This window comes from Notamacropus eugenii, chromosome 1 (genome assembly GCF_028372415.1).
Source record: "Notamacropus eugenii isolate mMacEug1 chromosome 1, mMacEug1.pri_v2, whole genome shotgun sequence".
NCBI classification, from domain to species: Eukaryota; Metazoa; Chordata; class Mammalia; order Diprotodontia; family Macropodidae; genus Notamacropus; species Notamacropus eugenii.
In genome coordinates, this window is record NC_092872.1 from 472,095,423 (window position 1) to 472,119,524 (window position 24,102).

At 37.5% G+C, this 24,102-nt stretch overlaps 1 protein-coding gene across 1 annotated transcript in view; it reads right to left on the minus strand.

The window, feature by feature from the left end:
* LOC140519353 (liver carboxylesterase 1-like) overlaps positions 1-24,102 on the minus strand; it is a 56,728-nt gene that overhangs the window by 24,836 nt on the left and 7,790 nt on the right. The window contains exons 2-5 of the mRNA XM_072632266.1: positions 15,060-15,264; positions 13,455-13,599; positions 10,262-10,395; positions 7,104-7,257 (exon numbers count right to left, since the gene is read on the minus strand). Of these exons, the coding sequence (XP_072488367.1) occupies positions 7,104-7,257; positions 10,262-10,395; positions 13,455-13,599; positions 15,060-15,264 (638 nt within the window). The remainder of the gene's footprint in view (positions 1-7,103; positions 7,258-10,261; positions 10,396-13,454; positions 13,600-15,059; positions 15,265-24,102) is intronic.

Sequence of the window (24,102 nt, forward strand, 5' to 3'; positions counted from 1 at the left end):
GAGGGAGGGATGAAGAGAAGCTGGAACTCAAACTTTTAGGAATAACTGTTGAGCATTGTTCTTGTAACTAGGAAATAAGAAATACAGGTAATGGGGTATAGAAATTTATCTTGCCCTTCAGGACAAAAGAGAAGATGGGGATAAGGGAAGGGAGGGATGTTAGAAGGGAGGACAGATTGGTGATAGGGGTAAAAAGAATGCTCGGCCTGGTAGGATGGGGGGAGGGGAGAAATGGGGAGAAAATTTGCAAACCAAAATTTTGTGGAAATGAATGTTGAAAACTTAAATAAATTTAAATACAAAAAAAGACCTCACCATCTTTAATCAAGACATCATATAATCAAATTTTAGAACTATGATATTAATAAATTTTGTAGATGGTATGGGAAAAAATGCTTTACATTCCTAAAGTAATCAGAATAGCACAGGATTGCTCTATGATTGCAAGAAATTCAAAGAAAAATTGATATATGATTTTGAAGAACAAAGAAAATCTGTTGACATCCTCAAAATGGTATACCTTATAAAGGTGAATGTCAAATTAAAAAAAAAAAAGCACTGATCCTTCAGTAAAAGTAAAATAATAAAATTCCTTACTTCAAAAGAAAGTTCAAAGTGAGCTGAATATTTAAATCAAGCAAACAGCAAAGTTAAATACTTTCATAGAGTAATGAAAGATTAAGAAATGAAGTGTTTGTTTTCAAGAGGCTAGTGCTAGACAAGAATGTGAAAGTAGGTGAAGAGTGTGCTTTAATTATTTGATTGAATTTTTAAAAACTATCATCTGAGAGGCAGGGAATATGAAACAAAAAGGAATGGACTCAAATCTTCTTGAGAGGCCAGATGTCACAGTGCCTGGTGGGGAAAGTGAAGCAAATTTCAGAGAGTTCAATTAGTGTATCTTCTTGTAGTGACTGAACTTCATGCTGATCATAGAGAATTTATACATCTTCAGAGTATATACATGCATAGAAGGAAGAATGTTTTGACAGCTTATATGCATTAGACCTAAGGTGAAATCTATTTCTGTTATTTTGGAGGGTGACCACTTTCAGAGATCACCTCTCTTGCAAAACATTTACTAGCCTAAGATTTTTCGGCTCTTCAAAATGGTTTCTAATCAGAAATTGAAAATTATTTTATCTAGGCATCATCTTAATTTGTGTAAGTTTTCTATAATGACTAACTTGAATTTTGTCTGGCCCGTTAAGGAATTAATAACCATCCACATCATCAGCAAAAAAATTTCCATGTTTTAAAAGTGCAAAGGATTTCTTATTATCGTGGTAGAGGAGTAATTTGACAGTAGGCATTTCATTACCACATGGAAGAATTTATAACCCCAGTGTACTTGAATAAGTAAAAAATGAATAACTTAATTAAATTAAAGCATGATGGTATTAAAAGAAAAAAATCCCAAACAAACAAAAAACTAAGAATAAAAGATATGATAGGAAAAACAGAAAATGTGTAAGTAGAATGAGAGTGATGTGGATACAAACAGTACCCTAGAGGTTAAAAAGAATGTTAAGAGCTGCTTTTCCTGTATTTTCTGAGGCCCTTCCTGAGGGGGGACTCATTCTGTAGCTCATCCTGTAACTTGAGAATGTCCTAAAGTTCTTTTCCCCTTATCTTGAAATACCATGAAACCTTTCTTTAACTTGCACCAAAAGAATTGCTCTTGTCTCCTTTATCCTGTCCTTAATCTTTAATCAACCATGAAACTCTAAAATTCTTGTCATAAAATCACCCCTTCTCCTGTTCTTATTCTTTAACCACCATGAAACCCTAAAACTACATCATCATCCTGAATAGGATTTTCTGTCTACATAATCCTAGTCTCCCCACCGCCCCCCAAAAAAACCAGTGCCTTTCACTGAGACCCATTATTACAGTAAAGGTTCATGTGCTTTTGTGCTTTAAAAAAGCCCCTTATGGCTAAAAAAAAAAGACTAAGTGAATTCTTTCACACAGGAACTGCTCTCTCAAATCTGACCTCAACAGTTCAATTAAAATTCCAGGGGAAAAAATCATATCCCCTTGTTATAAATCAATATGAAAGGTGATGAAATAATATAGAAGAAAAACTTTTGGATGTGGAGAACACAATTAATGACTGATCAGAATGTAAGAGGAGAGATGGAATATATTCTTTCAGTATCTATTCTCTCAACCATTGACATCATGGAAAAGTAAGGATAAAAAACCAAAACCTGACAGTTTTCTGCATACAAGCAACACACTGAAAACAAATGCAGAGTAAAATTGAAGGGAAGAAAAACAATCTTTTATGCTCCAGCCAATACTAAAAAAGTAGGATTTGAAATTGTGATCTCAAATAAGATAAAATTTAAATCCAACAGTGATAAATAGCAAAATACTCTTCTACTTGGAGATAAAGCCAGAGAGAAGTATGACTTAAATGCAGAGACATAACAAGGATGGGGTAAATATAGCTTTGTTCCAGGACACCAAAATTCAGAGTGCTAATAGCACTGACATTAATTCATTAGCATAGCCTCCACAAATAATGAAAACAGTGAAAAATGACACATTTCTCTGTCTCCCTCCCCCACTTTTCCCTCTCTCTGTCCCTGTTTCTCTACCTCTCTTATCTCTCTTTGTCTGTCTCTTTCTATATCTGTCTCTCTGGTTCTCTTTTCTCTCTCTCTTCTCTCCCTGTCTCTCTGGTTTTATCTGTCACTGTCTATCTCTCTTTGTCTCTCTCTCTCTCTCTCTCTCTCTCTCTCTCTCTCTCTCTCTCTCTCTCTCTCTCTCTCTCTCTCTCTCTTCTCTCTCTGTCTTTATCTCTGTCTGTCTTTGTCTCCATCTCTGGTAGCTTCTAGGTATTCTGTTTTTATGAAACTTTGTTGTCTATCTTCTCAGCTTCTCTCTTTAGTGTCATACAAGCCATATCATTAACTACTAACTAGCAGGAAAAATATCACAATGCAACTTTTATAACCTGTCTACTGGGAAAGAGATCTCTGGTTTCTGTTAAAGATAACCATATGGTACTAGAAGTGTTAGCTTTAGCAATAAGAGAAGAAAAAGAAATAGAAGGAATTAGAATAAGCAAAGAAGAAACTAAATTATCACTCTTTCCAGATATGATGATATACATAGAGAATCCCAGAGAATTAAGTAAAAAACTACTTGCAATAATAAACAACTTTGGCAAAGTTGCAGGTTAGAAAATAAACCTACATAAATCATCTGCGTTTCTTTATATTACTAGCAAAGCCTAACAGAAAGAGGTAGAAAGAGCAATGCAATTTAAAACTACAGTAGACACTATAAAATATCTGGGAGTTTACCTGCCAAAACAAACCCAGGGACTATATGAACATAATTACAAAACACTTTTCACACAAATGACATTTGAACAACACAAAGAACAGTTGAATGCTGAAATCAAATGCCAACTTGCAAAGATAAAAGAGGAAAAGGAGAGGAAGTAGAGGCACCTATTCCAAATGGCTTTCTTGAAGAATTAAACGCAAAAAGTAAGAAGGGATAAGAGATGATAGGTAGGTGGAATGGACAGGCCAAATGAAGAATTTTTGAAGATGAGGTAAGCCTAGGGTTATTTGCAGGTAGTAGGCAAGTATCAGTAGAAAAGAAAAGATTAAAGATTAGTAAATTGGGATTCAATCTGTTGGAAATGTTGCAATGAAATTGGATCACATATTCATCTAGGAGGGTCATCCTTGGCAATGAGAAAGGAAACCCCTTCATGTGAGATAGGGGTGAAGGAAGAGATAGCTGCAGAAGGTATCTGAGTGATGAGATTGGAAAGAGGGAGCTCTTAATAAATGGCTCCAATTATTTCAATGAAATACGAGATAAGGTTCTCAGCTGAGAGGGTGAGGGAAAGGGGAGACATCAGAGGAACCAGGAAGGATCAAAAGATTTGGAAAAGCCATTGCATGGAGTAGGATAATGAGTCAATTATGGAAGTGTAAGGTGATTGCCTTACTGCATTGAGGTCCTCATTGAGATCATGAAACACAAATTTCTAGTGGACTCTGTTGGCACAATCATCACAATGCTACCTAAATCAATATATATACTTACTACTATCCAATCAAATTACCAGAGATAAATCTTTGTACAGTTAAAGATACTAATAACAAAATTCATGTGATAAAAAAAAAAAGCTCTAGCACAGGGTTCTAAACCATTTGCGTGTATGAATCTGTCTGGTTGTCAGTCTGGAAAAACTTATCCCTTCTCAGAATCATGAAAGGCATAATATAATGACAATCAATTGTATTGAAATTCAGAAATCAAAACGTTTAAAAAAAATGCTCATAAACTCTATGTTAAGGACTCTTGGTCTAGGTACAAGGGTGAGGAACTTTCATCCTCAAGGTCACATGAGTCAAATTTTGCATAACAAATCATTTTATTAAAGGGATTTGTTCTGTGAAGTTTGGATTCAGTCAAAGGTCCACACTTGAGGACCTAGAGGCAACATGTGACCTTGAGGTCACAGGTAATCCACCCCTGACTGATGTCAAGGGAAATCATGATAAAGAGAACAAATGAGTAGGAAACATTACAAAAGCTTAAACTATATAAAGGGTTCCAAAAATTTTAGTGCAGCTTTAAGTTATTAAAACTTGCTAAACTTATCTGCTTAAGCCTCTTTCAGCTTTAACAGCTTAAAATTACATTATTTTGAAAACTCTCTACTATAAAACAGCAGTCTTTCAAACTATTTGATATTGTTTACAAAACAAAACAAAACATAAAAAAGAATAAGCAGAACAAACCAGAGAAACAAGACATAGAGGCAAATGAAAACCGCATCCCAGTGTTTGATTTACCCAAGGACAAAGGTTAGTTGGGGGAAAGACTCTCTTTCTGACAAGAACTTTCAGGAAAATTGAAAAGAAATTTTGCAGAAATTGACTTTAGGTCAACATTTTATGTGTGTATACATACATATATATATATATATATATATATATATATATATATATATATATATATATATATATATATATATATATATATATATATATATCATAGTGTGCACATAGTGGATATAAAAACCAAACATAAATGTCATAACACACACCAATAGAAGAGAATAATATTATGGGGAGTAGGCTTATACTTATTTGAAGTTATTAGATAAATTAGAGATAGAGAAGATCATAAAAGAAAAACAGGCAATGATGACTACATAATTTTTAATTACACAAATAATATTTGTGAAGGTATAATTATAAGAGAAATGAGTGAGTGGGAAAATATTTAAGTATCACTGACAATGAATTTTAAATTTAAGATATTTAGGGAATAGAAAAAAACATACAACATTAAAAGGTATTCCACAACAGAAATGTGTGTGAACAATTTTCAAAAGAAGAACTAAAAATCAATAAGTCCATAAGCAAGCACTTTTTAAGTATCAGAACTCTTAGGGATTGTGGTACTGGGCTTGGTTCAGGGGTAGGGAAATACAAAGAAAAAAAGAAATTGGTCTCGACATTCAAGAAATTTAACAGGAGAGACAATCTGTACGTATATTGGTACATACAAAACACATACAAAGCAAATTCAAGGTAATCTTTGTGTGGAGAGCACTAACATGAGGAGATCAAGAAAGGCCTTATGCAGAAAGTGATGCTTTCAATGAATGCTGATAACAACTAAAAATTGTAAAAGGCATGCAGAGATAAGAAGAGAGAGCATTCCAGGCATGGGAGATAGTCAGCACAAAGTCACAGAGATGGCTGATGGAAGAGAAGAGAAATATAAACTTACGACAATGAGTGAACTTCAAATCCTGAAGACTGTCAAAGATTAAAAAAAAAAGTGACAAGAGTGTTGGAAATATGGATATGGGAAAATATGGGCTATTGCGTTGCTGGTGGAGTTCTGAAAATGTCCAGCTATTCCTGATATCAGTTTGGAATTATGTCAGAAAACTATCTAAATGTCTTTTGACCCAGACTTTTCTTTAGTGGGCATATAACCCTAAGGGAAATCAAAGGTAGAAACAAAAATAAAAATTCATAGCAAAACTTTGTGGTGGCAAAAAGCAAAGTGCCAGCTAACTGGTGGACAAAACAAAAACAAAAAGGACAAACTATGGCATATGGATGTAATAGAATTTTTCTATGCAGTAAGAAATTGCAAAACTTAAGAATTCCAATAAACATAGGAAGAAATATAGGAACTAACGTATAAGGAAATAAGAATGTCCTTTTGCTCTTTATATCTAGCAGTGGGATCTCTAGGCTAAAAGGTATGGATAATTTGGGGTTACTTTCTTGGCATAATTCCAAATTCGTTTCCAGAATGGGTGGATCACAGTTCTATCAACTGTAATCAATGTGCCTATCTGGCTTACCATCTCAGGGAAAGGGAAGGAAAGGTAGAGAATTGGGAACTCAAAATTTTAGAGAATGAATATTAAAAACTATTTTTACATATAATCAGGAAAATATTAATCAAGAAAAAAAGCCAATAGCTTCCCTTAAACAATATGTAATGAGGAAAAGGAACTAGAAAGGTAATCTTTAGCCAGCGATTGCCCTTGCCATTCCTACCACCCACATCTTTAGGCTCAATTTAGACAGGGAGAGAAAAATGGAGAGACAAGAGAAAGGAAAGAGCCAAGAGGCAGAAAAGTGGGAAAAGAGTAGATGATAGGGAAAATAAGAAACAACAATAACACAGAAAATAGAGGGGGGAATAAGAACATTTTTTAGTCCCCCACCAATTTTTCAAATGGCATGAAAGCCTTTTTAATCTTCCAAGTTAGTCAATAACTTACCCCTCTTGGAACTCATGGAACTCTTGGTTCAGCACTTTTTCAACAAACTTGAGTGGAATAATGGATATTATACCAATCCGTGTTTGAGTCTTTTCCCTCTATGTGTATAGACACCATACACTAAAGAAATTTTGGTTTTTTTCCATTACCTCAATCCTATGTACACAGTAGTCACTTAATAAATTTTAGTGTATAAATGAGAAAAGAGAAAATAGGTAGTTAGGAGAAAAAGAGGAGAGGAGGGATAGGAAAGACCCTACTCCTTGACTAAATCCTCCTGAGCCAACAAGTAGTATCCTTGGAAGCTCACCAATGATGAAACACTGACACCTCCTGCTGACTCCCCAAAGATGGTGACTGAGCCTGGGTCTCCTCCAAAATTGGCAATGTTCTTCTGGACCCATTGGAGTGCAGCTACTTGATCTAAATAACCCCAGTTTCCTGGGGCATGTTCATCCCCAGTACTGCAAGGGAGAGAAGACGGGAGATATATACAATGAATGGAAAAGACAGATAGTGGACTTCAGAGAAACAGCCACAAGTCTAGAGCAGGGCCGATAACATTCAGACATGATAAACCTGTAATATCATAAGTAGTGAGTAATGCTGAATTTCCCCCTCTAGAGAATCCAGGTAATTTCCCCACTTTTATTTCTTTTTTTGCATGTCTGTCTTATATATGGGTCCTGTTCAGTTACTAGCTGTAAGACCTTTGACAACTGATTTATCCTCTATCTACCTGAGTTTATTTCATTATAAAATGAGGGGGAGGGGGGGATAATAGCACTTGTCTTACAGGCAAGATTAAAATCAAATGAGATAATATTTGCAAAAAACACTTAGCACAGTGCCTGACCCTTACTAGGTGATTAATAAATGCTTATTCCCTCCTTTTCTCCCTTTCTCTTTCCTTCATGTATGTCAATTTGTTGAGCACAGGTAATATGTTCTTGATTTCTGGTTAACTCCCTACCCACCTTGCCCTCTGGTGCTCTATCAAGATTGTTACCTGAATTCCCCAAAAGGGTTAAATGAAATCTCTACTTCTTTGGTGCTCATTGCCTTGTAGTCTCTAACCATACCATGCTGATGCCCAGAGCCATATCTAGCATCAGGAAAATAGTGTCTTACCTTACTTAGTCAACATTTAGGGCAGGGAGCATATTTCTTTGCTGGAAGTGTATGTACAAGAGGTGGGGATAAGGAGCAATAGAAGAGTAACTTGTTCTCATTTGGTGAGCACCCTAAGCATGCCTTGGCATCTCCAGACTTCTCTCTTCACATGTTCTTCTCCCAGGACTGCTGTAACCCCAGTTCCCTTTGGGTGAAAGCTGGTGACTCTTCTCTTTGTATAACTATACCCAAGGCTAGAGCATTCTCTTAAACACCACTGTTGCCCTCCACATACATAGCTGCTTTTGCTTAAGGTGAAATGGTTCCTTCTTTGAGCTCAGAACATGTCTTTTTCTCATGTTCTTTCCTTGTCCAAAATGCCTTCTTTTGACCTTTCTGCTCATGTTCCAAATTCTCCAGGAAGCCTCTCTTTAAATACTACAGGTCAGTGTATAACTCTGGAGTGTGGGACTTGGAGGCAGAAAGCCCTAGTTAATTTAATAATCTTTATTTAACAGCCTTGGGCAAGCTGCTTAACTTCTCCAGACCTCAGATTCCTTATCCATAAAATGAGGGGTTATAGCAGATGATTTATAAGGTCCCTGCCAGGGGGATAATCCCATTTAGGACAAATTTCCTTGAATTGTTAACTTAATTTTTTCAAGTGCACCTCATCATTCTAGTTAAGTGGTGACTTCCTCCAGGCCAGTGGGTATGCCCAATATTTTTATAACTGCTTCAGAGCTAGATATAGAACCTTGGTATCTAGTACTTAGAATTCAATATGTTAAAAGAGGAGCTAGATGGCGCAGTGGATAGAAGGTCTGTCCTGAAGTCAGGGAGACTCATCTTTCTAACTTCAAATGCACCCTCCGACACTTACTACCTGTGTGACCCTGAGCAAGGCACTTTAACCCTCTTTGCCTCAGTTTCCTCATCTGTAAAATGAAGTGGAGAAGGAAAAGGCAAAACACTCCAATACCTTTACCAAGAAAACCTCAAATGGGATCATAAGGGTCAAACACAACAGAAGTGACTTAAATGTCAAAAGAGCTATGGTTTCTACCAACATAAATTACAACTCCCTCACACTTTAATTTTCACTTGATGTCCAACAATGGGGCCTACACTCTCTGAATTTAGCTAAATGGCTCCTTAAAACAGCAGCTTAATAGGACCTGCCAGAATTTATATTACATTAACATTCAAATGTGTGTGTATGTGTGTGTGTGTGTTCGTCCTTCGTTGCTGAAGAAGAGCATGCCATCAGAGAAATGATGACATGACTTGCACTTGACTTTGTTTAGAGTAAGGGAGGGTTGTGCAGGTTATCAGCTTCACTTCTCCTTCACAGCCATCTGAATCCAGTGACCAGTTATTCATCAGGATGACTAGAGATGAAGGAGGATAAAGCAGTTGGGGTTAAGTGACTTGCCCAAAGTCAAGCAACTAGTGAGTGTCAGGTGTTGGAGGTAAGATTGGAACTCAAGTCCTCCTGATTCCTGCATTGGTGCTCTGTCCACTGCACCAATGTAAAAAAAAAAAAAAAGCATTGTTAAACAACTACTTCAGCTGAGATAAGCATTTATTAAGTACTTACTACACTCCAATGCTCTCCCCCTCCCAAAAGTGTCTTCTGCTTATTTTGTATTTATTCTGTATATAGACACATTTTTTCCTCCAATAGCATGTATACTCCTTGAAGGCAAAGGATATTTCATTTTATCTTTGTATCCTCAGGGCTTATCAGTGCCTTAGTAAATCCTTATTAATTTATCCACTTAATGAATAGCAGATATTCAATGTAAAACTCTTAATTCAATGATAGTCACTGGTACTCAAAACTGCATCTCACCAATTTTAGGATGAGAAGATAATAATTTTAGGACTCAGGGACCTTAGAGGTCATTCAACTCAACCACCTCATTTCACATGAGGTGAATGAGGCTAGAGGAGTTAAATGACTTACTGAGAGAGTAAATGACTGAAGGAAAATTAGTATTCAGATCCTCTCCAAATTCAGTGCTCTTTCTTTACTACTTCGTTTCTGGGATAACAGTGATGCTGACAGTAGTTGTTGGATGCTGATAATATGATAGATGTTATGACACAGTCTGTGACATTAAGAAGAGTAAATGAGAAAAGTTAAACAGGACCCATGTGTAGGCCAAAAAAGCAAATGGACATCTAGAAATGGTTTCTACCAGGATGAGTTCACCATATTCATGTATCAAGGATTTCTTCAGAATAGTTGTCATGGGAGAATCATAGCATTTCAGATTTGGGACAGTGTTTTGGACAGGTTCATACTGCTCAATGTTATTTGGGGGTGAGTTCCTGAAGGAAGGATCTTACCTAAAGAATCCAAATATTCCCAAGCGATACTGAATGGCCACCACTACAACATTCTCAAGAGCTGAGAGGGCCAGTCCATCATAGGTTGATGCAGCACCCACTAAAAGACCCCCTCCATGAATCCAAACCATTACCTGGAGAAATAAGGAAGAATCGTATTGGTTACAGAATTCCAGAGTTGATAAAGTTCTCTAGAGGTCACTATTCTAGTCCTATTTTCAGAGATATGAATATCTAAATCACTCAGGCCAGGCAGTTGTACTCATAGGTTCACAGTCTTAGAACTGGAAACACCGTTTGTCCCACCCCCTCATTTTACAGAAAATATAACTCTTGCCCTGACAGGTTAAATGACTTACTTGAAATCACAAAGGCAATGTCAGAGTTTGGTTTTAAACCTAGATCTCTTGCCTGCATATCTAGTATTATTTCCATTCTCTCCCTTCTAGTGAGGGAGTCAGTAGCTCCCTCACTACAGAGTCAGAGTCAGTATTGTGCAGTAGCATGCCATAGGTCTAGGAGCTAGCACTCCCACTAACTTATGATATGAACTTAGACAAATTCCCTTCCCTCATTTTGTGTCAAAAAGAAAATGAGAATGTTGTACTAAGTGATCTCCAATGTGTTGTTTTTTTCTCAGCTCAGACATTCTGATTTTTTGTGTCCTCTGATGGATAGATGGAAGCAAATGTGTGCTGGTAAGTGTTTCTCTGAATAAAAAAATGTACACAACACACTCTTAGCATAATGGTTGATTAGCATTGTCTCCCTTACTTAGATGTACACAATCAACAGAACAATCAAAGTGCTGCTTTGTAGAATTTGTGGATTTCTGAAGTGCATAAAAATTAACAATTGGCTCCCACTAACCTGTCTGTGCAGGCTCCAGCACATCCTGGGATGGAAAGAAGGAAGAAATACCTCCAAGGATTAATCCCTGTTTTCTGCCACTACACCCCTGAACCAGTTTGTTCTCTGGGAGCTCTAGTGTAGGATGATGAAAAGCAATAAACAGAGACAAATAATGCAGGTCTTGGCTCAATGGGACTAATTGGGAAGGTAAATTATTGGCGATGAAGGAAAATAGAAAGTAATATTGAGCTTCCCATTCAAGTCTGATAAAGGAATGTGATATTTAAAAAGTTAGAGAGACAAAATTTCTGGGTAATTTAATCATTTTATTAGTAGTACCATCATGTTTATTAATAAAAGGATGGACATTTGGCTATCTCTCCCTTAGAACAAAGACAGTCATGGCAATGGATTCATAGCCTACATGCCCTTTGGAAGAGGGGTGTTCTTGAGGGTGGCCATCAACTCTGATTGCTTAGCAATTAATAAGAGGTGAACTTTACAGAGAAGTGAGAGGGTATCCCCATATCCAGATCACAGTCAGCCTTGGGCAATCTAGACAAAGAATCTATATCACCCACTCAAACCTGAGCTAGTTAGGTGGAGTAGCAACACCTAGAAAGAGGAGAATGTTAATCCTATATTTTCTCAGCTCTATACTTGAGAGATTGGACAAGGAAATTGGACAGGGAAATAAAGCTGAGGTCTCTTCTATTTTAATAATTGTCTATTAATAAAAAGGAGAAATAATAACTTCTCTCAGAAACTGAGGATGTTTGCCCAGAGAAGACTTGTGGGAGGTGAAATTACATAGCTGTTATCAAGTACATAAAGGGCTGACTTGGGGAAAAAAAAATTTTTTTCTCTGTGGTCCCAGAGGGGAGAACCAGAAACAATGAATGGAAATTACAGAAAAATAAATCCTAGCTCAGTGTCAGAAAATAATTTCCTAACAATTTGAGTGCCCTGAAATGTGAATGGTCTGCCTCGGTTGATCTCTCATATTTTCCTCATTGGAAGTCTTCAGGCAGTGATTTCTTTACCTTTATTCCAGGTATGTTGTAGAGAATTTTTGGTATAGTTTGGTTTGATGATCTCTGAGTTAGTTCTAGCTCAGAAATTCTGTAATTAAGCTGGAGAATCTCCAGATGATGGTGAGGATGGTGGAGAAAGGCCTCAAAACTAGGTCCTATGAGAGTTAATTGAATGAAGACAAGATATCTAGCTTGGAGAAATCTAGGCATAATATTCTGTTTTCATGTATAAAAGAATGACAGGCTCATTAGTCCACAAGAACAGAACTAGAACCAGAGAGTAAACCTTCAAAGGAGGCAAGTTTGGTCTCAAGATAAAGGGCAACCTTCTAACAACTAGAGTTCATCTGAAAAATGAATTGGAGATGGAAATGGCAAACCATTCCTTGCAGAGAAAACCCCAAATAGGTTTATGAAGAGTCCAATATGACTGAGTCCAGATTTAGTCCCCTATATACTCTCACCTGGCTTTTGTCATCATCATCATCATCATCCTCATCCTCATCCTCCTCATCATCATCATCATTGCATATCAACCAGCTGGAAGAAGTGAAACTCTGATAATATCCCAGAATCTCAGAGTTGACTGGTACCCCAAGGAGCACCAAGTCAAAAATGACAAACAAGACTACTTTCCTAACATTTGGTCTCTACTTAAAGTAGAAAATGTTACAAAGGTAAAATTAACAACCCTTAGCAACAGATTAGATATGTGGTGTTAGGAGTAGAATAAGGAGTTGAGAATAACACCTAGCTTGCAAACCTGGGTGACTAGGAGGATAGTGGTACCTTTGAAAAAAAAATAAAGAATCTAGGAAGAGGGGTAGTTTAGGGGGAAAGATAATGGGTTCAGTTTTGTATGTATTGAGTTTAAAATATCTATGATATATCTATTTCAAGTTTTCTGATACTAGAGATATTTTTAAGCAGCATTGTCATCTTTGATCATTCTCTGGATCTCAGTTTCCTTCTCAGTCAAGTGGGGAAAAATCACATTTTTCCCTAGGATTGAATGAAATAATGTGGATGGAAAAATTGTTGCAAATGTAAATTATGTGTACATTTTACTCTCAGTGACCATTGTGAGTTTCTCACCAGCCTCCCTATTGAGGTGAAGAGATAGAAGCTAAGAATTTTTTAAAAGATCACACAGCCTGATTGCTGAGGACCAAAGAGTAAGTCAGCATACCAAGTCTCTGTTCCCCCCTCCAGATCAAGGACCCGTTCTCCTTTTACTGTAGATGCATGTAAAGGAAATAAACTGCCAGTTCCAAAGTCATAGTCAACCCCATACATATCCTGCTTACAGGTAACTTGGTCTTCTTTGATAGGTCAGCAGGGGTATAAATATTTAGGTATAAACAGTCTTCAGATATTTTCAATGAAATTTTTTCTTCCCGGTTGGTAATAAGATCGGAGAGTAATTGTCCAGAAACTGGGTCCTGCGCACACCTGTGCAGTGAAACATGACAAAAACATTATTTATTTTCAACACCATAGATATGGAACTACAAGAAAACTTAGAGATCATAGAGGTCAACCATTTCATTTTACACATAGGGAAACTAAGGTCCAGAGAACATAATGGGCATCTAATAAGTGCTCCTTGAATAACAAACTGATTGTCAAGTGCTCACAAAAAGTGGCACAACAGGGACTCCAAGTTTTGACTCTAAATTCAGTGCCCTTTTCTATGGTCCCATAGAACAACACCTCTTGGAAATTTTATGTGAGGCCATAGACTCAAAGATCACAGATCATAATTAGTTTGGGGCTAGAAGGGACCTTGCAGACCATCTAGTGCAACTCCTTTATTTTACGGTTGAGGAAATTGAAGCCTAAAGTGACTTGTCCAAGGTTACACGGGTGGGAACAGAGCCAGGATGTTAACTCAGGGCCTTTAATTCCTCTCCCAATTCCTTCCCCTAGGTCTTTAGTGGAAAAATTACCTGTGATTTGGTTTGGAATGATTTATTATTTTTTTAAGTTTATAATACGAACAATTTATTTTCAATGTAGTCACTCCCTGTCTGGATACCATTTTCTTCCTCTGGATCATGAAGGGTTTATGTTAGATGATTTCTAATATCTCTTCCAAATCTAATATTCTATAGACCACTTAAGTTTAGGGACATCAGAATGTTAAGGAGAAAGAGAACTGTAATGAGAGAGAGGGCCCAAAGACATTAGGTTACTTTGGGAAACATTGAGATAAGTCCAGGGCCAGCCATGAGCATATGTAGTAGAAAAGAAGTCTTCGTGCTCTTTTACTCCTCATTTCTACTTGATGTCCTCCCAATACCCTTGCACTATCATTAACTTCTTTGGGGATCTGTTATGCCTCTTCCAGGAGCTCTGTTGATGCCCAGTGATCAAAGACCAGACCTACCACCTAAATTGCCTGATTTAAAGGGCTCACCAATGACCAAGGTTTTATGGTTCAGGAACCATCCTGGCATGAGGGAAGAACAGAGGGGAAGGTCATTTGCCATCGTGCTTGTCAGTGTTCTCCTTCAGTAGACAAAATACCCACATACAAAAGAAGCAAGGGGCAGTACCTTCTAATTCCATGAAGGAAACAAAGTGAAGAGCTCTTAGAAATACTAGTGTCACCTGGCATCAGTTTTCTAATCTGTTCATATGGCTGGCACACGAGAGAGTAGGCCAATCATTTCACAGCTTTTGGGGGAGCCTACTGTGCAGACCTGATAGATTCCCCTACAAGAGACCCTCCAATCCCTGATAAGGCTTAAGTTCTAGAGGGAGAAAGTTAAACGAACAGGAATGTTTCTCATTGAGTAAAGCAGAGGGTTCTAGAGCAAAGCAAAACTCATTCAAGGGTGACAAGCATGATGCTCCATGTTCTCTGAACTCCTTCCATTTTCAAAAGAAATTCAAGACTGATGGCTTACATGGGTGGGTAAGTAGTGGTGCTCTTCACATAGTCCCAGGGCTCTGCAGGCTGTGGTGGAGTAAATCTCAGGGGTCCAAGGGGAGCTTTGGCAAAAGGGACACCCAGGAAAATGTTGACAGTTTTGTCAAATCCTTGCAGGCTCTCAAGTTTGCCTTGTACTTTTCCATACTGAGTGTCCACTACAGGTGTTGAAGACTGCTGCCCTATAAAACATAGACAGAGAAAGAAAAAGAGAGAGAGAGAGAGAGAGAGAGAGAGAGAGAGAGAGAGAGAGAGAGAGAGAGAGAGAGAGAGAGAGAGAGAGAGAATGATTGAATTGGAGAGGTGTTATGGTAAAGTGGAAAAATCATTGGACTAGGGCTCAGGAATCCTTAATGCTAGTCCCAAGTCTGTTGTTCACAAGCTATAGGACCTTGGACAAGTAACTTAATCTTTCTGGGTCTCTGATTCTTCCTATATAAGTTCAATACTATATCAATAATTCACACTTCTTTAGTGCTTTATAATTTATAGAACATCTTCATAATCTTGGAGTCAGGTAACATAATTATTTCCATTTTACATATGGAGAAACTAAGGATTATAAAGGTTAAGTGATTTGCCCAAGGTCACATAGCAAGGTAATACCTTTTAAAAACCAAGTTCTGGGCATTTTATACTCTGCCACAGTTTTCTTTACAATGATTGGTTGATGGGATCACATAGATTTTTTGGTATTTCATCCAATGAAAATTCAAGCATTTATTCAATTAATATTTCTCAAGGTCCTGTTATGTGCTGGAAGTTGAGGATTACATAGATGAAAAAGATCCAGTCCCTTTCCTCAATGAGCTTATATCCTAGTAGGAGAGATGATATATGTAAATGCATTTATTGAGGATGTGTGTTTTTTCCACCTGGGGAACTACCAGTTGGAACTCCCTCTATTACTCATTTAGGTAAGTCCTAGGCTCACATTTGAAGTACTCAGAGGTCAGGTTATATGGCTAGGACCACACAGCTAGCAAATATCAGAGGCAGAATATGATGACCCTAGGTCTTCCAAGCTATAAATGTGAAATGCTCTCCACCATGACACATTGCCTCCATGTGCACAACTAATTAATATAGAATGGAATGAAATTGATACAAAATAGAATGGATAGAAGAAAGATGGGAACAAAGTGCTGCAGGAATACAAATGACAGAAATTATTTCTAGCTGGGAACAACAGAGAAAGCTGTTGGTAATCCTCTAAGTTACTTAGGCACTCCAGAGATATTCGATTCCTCCCTCCCTTCATTACCAAAGCTCAATTAATATATTAGTTCTTGACAAGGGTAATATTTTTAGAAAAATGTGGATAAAATAATCTATAGAGGAAAAATCTCATGAGGGCAGGAACTGTGTATCTCCCTCAACACCTCGTACAGTTCTTAGATCAATATGAATATTTACTCATAGATATTTATTAAATTAGGCCTTCGTTTTCAAAATGACTTCCTCCATATAACTAGGCTTCTCCTTTTAGAGCCTGGCATGTACTTCTGAAGAATATCAAAAAGACAGGAAAGATAAACTTACTAATGATTATATACAGTTATTTTGTGAGCAAGTGGGGCATCATTTTTTTTTTTTTGTGAATTGGGGAGAACATGATAAATGTCACCCTGATGGAGGGAAAAGAGCTTAGCTGCTATTTTCTGACATCACCCAAAAGTGAATAGGATATTTGGATAGCAGCCCCACAGTCTTTGTCTTTGATCCCCTGAAATTTTTGTACTTTGTCTTATAGAAATAGTTTTTAGGCAAAAGTCCTGACTTAGTGAAACTTGGAGAGGAGTCACACCCAGGATTAGGAACACAGATTTGCGGGGCTAATTGAGGAGGTTGGCCTGAATTATGGAATTAAACTAGGTGGCACAAGTTCCAGGTTGCCTGGCCAGTTGGCACCTTTCTGGCTACCTAAATTGGTAGAAATGCTTCATAGAACTGAGCCAAGCAAAAGTGATATAAGTGGGTATCAGAAGGCCTAAATTTTGTTAGAAGTCATGGGGGACTGATTTAATATGATCACCCAAGGAGAATGAACTAGAGCTTGGGTTGCCCTGTTTGCTCAGAGATAAAGGGTGTCTACCAACAGAGACTTGGGCCTGGAGGAAAGAAGCAGTAAGATGGGTAGCCCTAGTAATAAGTGGCAAGGGCATATTAGATTGGACTATGGGATTCACATAGCTCCTCCTACAAAAAGTTTGATACCTGAAATATCAAGTCTTTCAATTTCTTCTCTTAACTCTAGTGTATATACTCTAAAATGATATGTACAGTGACACCAATGCTAACAGGTACCCCATAGAGTCTATCACTACTCTTTGTGTCTTCAAGAGATGCAAGAGACTCTTGTAGAACTTGACTGTTTAGTTTTCATTTTGGAGAGATGGTTGAGTAATAACTTGGAAGAAACTATGGGAATACTGTTATCAGTAAGCATCCCAACATACACGGGGGGGGGGGCTGCTACCACAGGTTCATAGAATTGCATTCATAAAAGGAAAGGCAACTTTTGAGGGCTTCAGCAATCAGTTTAATGAAGCACATATATAATTTCTTTAACCAAGCACATATATTGTTCACCTAGTTCAGAGAAGTCAGCACCCTGAATTTCAAAGAAAATACAGAGAAACCAAAGATCAACAGACATGGCTTCCTCTGCTTGACCATCAACAGACAGGTCTAACACTGACCATAGTTACCAGGGAGAGAAGCACTGACATCTGAGTCTTCCAAGCCAGCGGACTCTTTAGTGGCTTCAAAGAATCCTCCTGTGGCCCAACAAACAGTTCTAGTCATTAGGCCCCAAAATAAAATTGCACCTCAGAGTCTTTATATACTTTTTAGAGCCAGAAGGCATCATATTCCTTGAGAATCTGTGCCTCATTAACAAAAGGCATGGATCTTCCTACAAATCTTTCCCAGGCCCTACATTGGACAGCAAAGATCCTCCTTAATCACATTATTCAGAGGCACTTCTAGTAAAGCAAAAACAGCAAAAGATCCTACTTTGCTTGCCTTTACAAATACAAAAAGAGAAAATGTTCTTTATTCTTTTTTGGAGTGAACTGTTTTAACCCTGGTCTTGGTAAATTCCTAAAGGGCCAGAGGATGTGGAATGGACCTGTGAATTTATTGATAGAGAATATTTCCAGATGAAGATTAGCTTCTTCTCACCAATTTATAGTCCTAGAGCACTGAGAGAATGGTGGTATCCTGAGGGAACCGAATGGTGAGACTGTTGAACAGGATTATGAAGTGTCCAAGTAGTTTGTCAGGATAGATTTAGAATTTCAAAGGACCACCCTCCTCAACCACTTAATTTTACTGATGGGGACACCAAGGTCCAGAGAATATAATGGGCATCTAGTAAGTACTTGTTGATGTATGGATTGATTACCAAGTGCCTACAGATAAGTAGCACACAGAGACTCCTGATGTTTTTGTCTCGAAATTTGATGCTCTTTTCTATTGTCTCACAGAGCAGTGCCTCTAGGAAAGTAGTTGTATTTATTGGTTAGAGGTGACTGGTTGTGAATTTTCTCAAAGCTAAAACACTGTAAAACAAAAATTATGCTTTTATGTAATTATTTGTCACATTGTTTAAAATGTATAGCCAATGGCTTTGATATTTATTTAAAACCTGGAAGGTTAGAGGTTTTGAGAAATAGGTGATAGACAGTTAGATAGATAGATAGATAGATAGATAGATAGATAGATAGATAGATAGATAGATAGACAGATAAGTAGATAGATGAACAAATGTTTTTGGGAAAATAAGTATTTATACCTTTTTAAATGAATACTATCTACTAAAGAGGGAAGAAATTTAAAGCAAATTGATTAATTAATTGTTGGGGTGTAAGCTCAATTTTCACGTGAACAGTCTCAGGTCAAGTAAGGGTGAGGGCTTCTAAACAGCAGAGCTCTCACAAGGTCCCCCAGGGAACAGCTGGAAATTGAGGAGTAAGACACGAGCTATCTTGTTTTTCGACCTCTTCTCAGTGGAAACTTGCTGGGGAGAGCATCCCACCCTTGAGATTGGTCCATGGTCTGAGCACACCTGTTGTTAATTGGCTAAGGGGCTGAGAACATACACGGTGTACATGAGCAAACTATGTAGCTGGGAGAGCTTAAATGGGGGCAGGAAAGCCTGGGGGTTGGGTTCCTCTCTCCTCTGGAAGGAGAAAGGGGCTCCACAGGGAGAACTCATCCTGCATGCTGACATGTAGCTGGTATCCGGAATAAAGCCTACACTTCTGTTTTACTCTGGAGGTCTCTTCTCTCATTACATTTATCCGGCTGATCACTGAAGACTTGAGTTAGGTAAGAAGGACCTGGCAGCCCACGGCAGTTAGGCTGGACAATTAATGAGAGTCTTCAATTTTAGTAATTATTAAAAAAATTCCCAAGCATACCCATGAATTAACTTAGAACTCAGGATGATAAGAATGAATTTTTAAGGGGTCAAATAGATTGAGAGGTGATCATAATATATAGGTGGCACGTAGAGCCATTCACCCTCAAATTCTGCTAAATATGGGAGGAGGCATTATGTATGAGATTTACATTTTTCTTTCTCTCCTATGGAAAAGTTGTTATAGATTCACAAATGCAAAGTTTCTGACAATGCTGTCAATTATTAATGATGTCAACTTGCTTGTTTTACATTTTAATTAGTAATTGCTGTAACTATTAGTTTATTTCTTAGATTTTCATTTAGATTTATTGTTTTGATAAATTGTTTATTGTATGTCATGTAACATAGATTTCATGTTAAGTAACTGGTTAGCTTTATTCATTTGCTAATTATAACATTTATATCATCCCTATTTTAAACTGGATGCATGGACAGGTAGAGAAGGCAGCCCCGCAACTGCTCCTGTGAGCCAAAGCCTGCTTCCTCCTCCTCCTTGGTACAACCCCTCTCTGAGGGGAATGGACTTCACAGGCACCCGGGGTTCCTGGCATGGCAAGGAGGACTGAACAACATGGGGACAGGGCCCAACATAAGGTTCCAAGGAAAAGTTTGGGAAAAAGAGGTATTAGACTGACTACCAAACTGAATGTCTACAGAACCATTATGCTGACTTCATTGCTGTATGCCTGCAAAACATGGATAGTGTACCTGTGCCATCCCTGGAAACTGAATTGCTTCCATTTGAACTGTCTTAGAATGATTCTGAAGATCACCTGGCAGGATAAGATACCAGACACTGAAGTCCTTGCTTGAACTAACCTGCCAAACATTCAAACTATGCTTCAGATAGCACAACTCTGATGGGTGGCCTGTTGTTCAAATGCAAAATGTACACTTGCCAAAAACACTATTTTATGGAGAACTTGCATGAGGTAGGCAATCACATGATGGTCAGAAGAAGCAATACAAGGACACTTTGAAGGTCTCTCTCAAGAACTTTAGATTTGATTGTGTGACATGGGAAACACTGGCACAGGACCATTCAGCATGGCATGCCCATATCAGAAAAGATGTGCTCTATTAGCAAATCAGAATGGAAACAGCACAAAGGAAATGTAGGATGGGCAAATTTGGAGTAGCCACCCCAAATGTCCACATGGACTATCTGTGCACAATCTGTGGTAGAGAATTCTGAGATCATATTAATCTTATCAGCAACAGTCATACACATCGAAACTTCACTTTATCATGGTGACATCATTTTGATCCTCTTCTAGAATGAAGGACAACAGCCAACCAACCAACCACTTTAAATTGAAATATGTGATGTTTAATAAATATTGTGATATATTTATAATGGAAATTCATTAGGGGTCCCCTAATTTTAGGAGAGATCTAGAAAATAGTAACAAGAGTGGTATAAAAATATTAAAAAAAGAAATGTCAGTACCATCATAACAGTGGCAGAATCTGACTTAGGAAAGAGGGACATATTAATGAAGAGTTTTGTTGGTCTGACTTATGGATCGATAGGAAGTATAAGATTTTCCTAGCCTGATATCACATGAGGACTTATTCCTAAAACCCTGAGAAACATTTGAGGAGTAAAAAAAATAGTAGATCACCTATATGCTGTATTCCTTGAATCTGCATTTGAAAGCAGAGGGAGAACTCTTTGTAAATACATGTGAAATTCATGTTACAGAAATTGCTAAAAGATAAATAAGTAACCACAAAATACTTTCCTCCTTTGAGACTTAGAAGCTTAGTTCTAAGGGAACTAAGGGTGAAGGGTGGTTTGCTGATCTCTCTCACCATACATAATCAAGATCTTCTGACTTCACCAGGGTTGAAGGAAGTGGACAGACCATAGTCAAGACCATAATGGGGAAAGAAATTATAGCTAGTGACTGCACCCATGTGTTAAGTGAGGGAAATGGTGGGCACAACATCATGAAAGGAGCTGGGCCCCTATATACAAAGAATTGTATGCTCCAGAATCCATAATACTTCAGTGATGGGAGTGCCTTCATGTGGTACCACAAACAGAGGTGAAGGAAGAATGACCCTTCTATAGGGAGATGTGGGGTATGACATGCGGATAATAATACAGATCACTAAAATATATTAATCAAGGAGATGGCAATCTAATTTGTCTAATTTCCTCAAGAGTTGAGGGAACCAAGTCAAATGTATTTTGGTTCTGGAAGCGGAATGGTAATTTCCATTCATTTTACAATCCAGAGTATGAAAAGACTAAGTAGCTAGAATTGGTTCTCCTCCTACAAGTAGGTTGAGCAAAAACAGTAAAAAGGCAATACACACTAATGGGAACTTAATCTGAAGGCCACCATAAAAATGGGTAGAGATACAGATTTCATGTACTCTAGTTGGCTGGAAATTGCATTTCTCAAAAGAAATCTGAACCTAAGATTCTGATGAAGAAAACTGGATCAGGATTGCTGGCTTGAAATAAAAATAAATAATGCGGAAGAAGCTAATGAAACTTTTGCTGTCTAAGGGAAAAAAAATAGAGTTGTAGTTTTACCAGAAGTTTTTTCTGCCATGTAAGTTAAGAACAGAAATTCTCAGATGTCCCTATCAAGGGTCATTTCATTTATAATCTCTTAGATATAGTCCATGGAAAAGTGACATTCTCTTCTCTGAATGAATTCAAACTGATTCAAACTTGAACTTTAAAGGTTTCTTTAGGACATACAAGGGAAAGAATATTGTATTTGGAATCAAACAGATTCATCTTCATGAGTTCAAATCTGGCCTCAAACAATTACTACCTGTGTGACCCTAGGCAAGTCACCAAATCCAATTTACCTCAGTTTTCTTATCTGTAAAATGAACTGAAGAACAAACCACTCCAGTATCTTTGCCAAGAAAATGCCATATAGGGTCATGAATAGTCAGACATGAACACAATGGTCTGAATAACAACAGAAACTAAAATTAGTTTAGGAAGTTGATCTTTTGAAGATATACTAGGGTTTTTTTTTTAATTTTATGATTTAAAATTTTATTGGTATTCTATTTTTACATTACAAATATTTACTCTTACTTTTTGAGAAGACTCTTGTAACAAAATCAGACAAGTAAAATGATTACTACAGTGACCTCATCTGAAAGGGCAGGTGACATTTCACATTGGCAGCACCTCCACATGTCTAAATTGATCACTTCTGTCAGTAGAATATGCTTCATATGGAATCATGAATGGCTGCAGTTCTTGCAGTTTTCAAAGTTTTCTATTTTCACATTGTTATCATATAAATTTTTCTTCTAGTTGTACTCATTTCCTTCATCAGTTTCTAAGTCCTCAAAATTGTTTATATTTTTATAATATTGATGTTACAACATAAATTGTTCTTTTGTCTCTGCTTGCTTCACTCTTCAATATTTCACATACAAGCCTTTCCATCTATTTTTGAAATAATTTCTTTCCTCCTTTCTTACAGTACAATACTATTCTATCACGTGTATATTCTGCAACTTATTTAGCATTTCTTCAGTTTATGGGCATCCATCTCTTTAGTTCCTAGTTTCTTTTTTGTTGTTGGTTTGTTTTTTTGGTTTTGTTTTGCCACAACAAAAAGCTGTTTTAAATATTTCCATACATACAGGGCCTTTTAATCTTTCCTTGATCTCTTTAGTGTGTAGGTCTAGAGGTGGTATAGCTGGGTCAAAGGGCATAAACTGCTCAATAACTTTTGCACATAACTTCCAAATTGCTTTCCAGAGTGCTTGTGCCCATTCACAGCTCCACCAACAGTGCATCAATATTCCTGTTTTCCACAACTCCTTGTTAATTTTAGTCATATATTTTCTTTTTTAATTATTTTCATAATTTTTACTGTTTTTCAATTGAGGGAAAACTGAAGTTAAATGAGAAATGCAAATTAGTGCCTCTCAGACTTTGAATGGCAAAATAGCCAGTACCAAAACATGTTACAAATCATGGATGAAGGCCTGGCTGCCACGTTTGCCAGGTACACTGACCTTCACTTTTGCTTAATTGAGTATCCATCCCCTAGGGAACCACCTCTACTACTTGATGGCAAGTTGTCTATATCAATTCTATCATTTCAGGACATCAATGTTAATAAAAATTATGACACTGACTGACCTAATATCCATAATACATGCTATTAAACACTCATTACTGGTACCGAGTGAATCAGGATTTGTCCCAGGGCACCAAAATGGTTGGCGGGAAAGAGTGGGGTTCATCTTCTTCCATGGAGTAATTTCTATCCCATTCCACTAGGCTCTATTCACAATGTACAACCATCTAATACCCTTAGGATCCTAGCACTATGGAACCCTTCTCCCAGGATTCTCTCATTGAACACCCCAACACATTGTAGGAATCAAATCTCTCACTGTGGATGAAATGTCTTTTCTTTCACCTCTCGCCTATCTCCACTTACCTCAGATAGCCTTTCTTTTTATGCCACAGGAAAGTAAAGAATTCCTTGTTATAGCCACTGTGTGTACTAGAAACTGTTTTTCCTCAATGGGATGCTGCAGAGGATTGCCTCTGATGATTATGACACCAACTTCCCAGTGCTGGCAGTGCAAT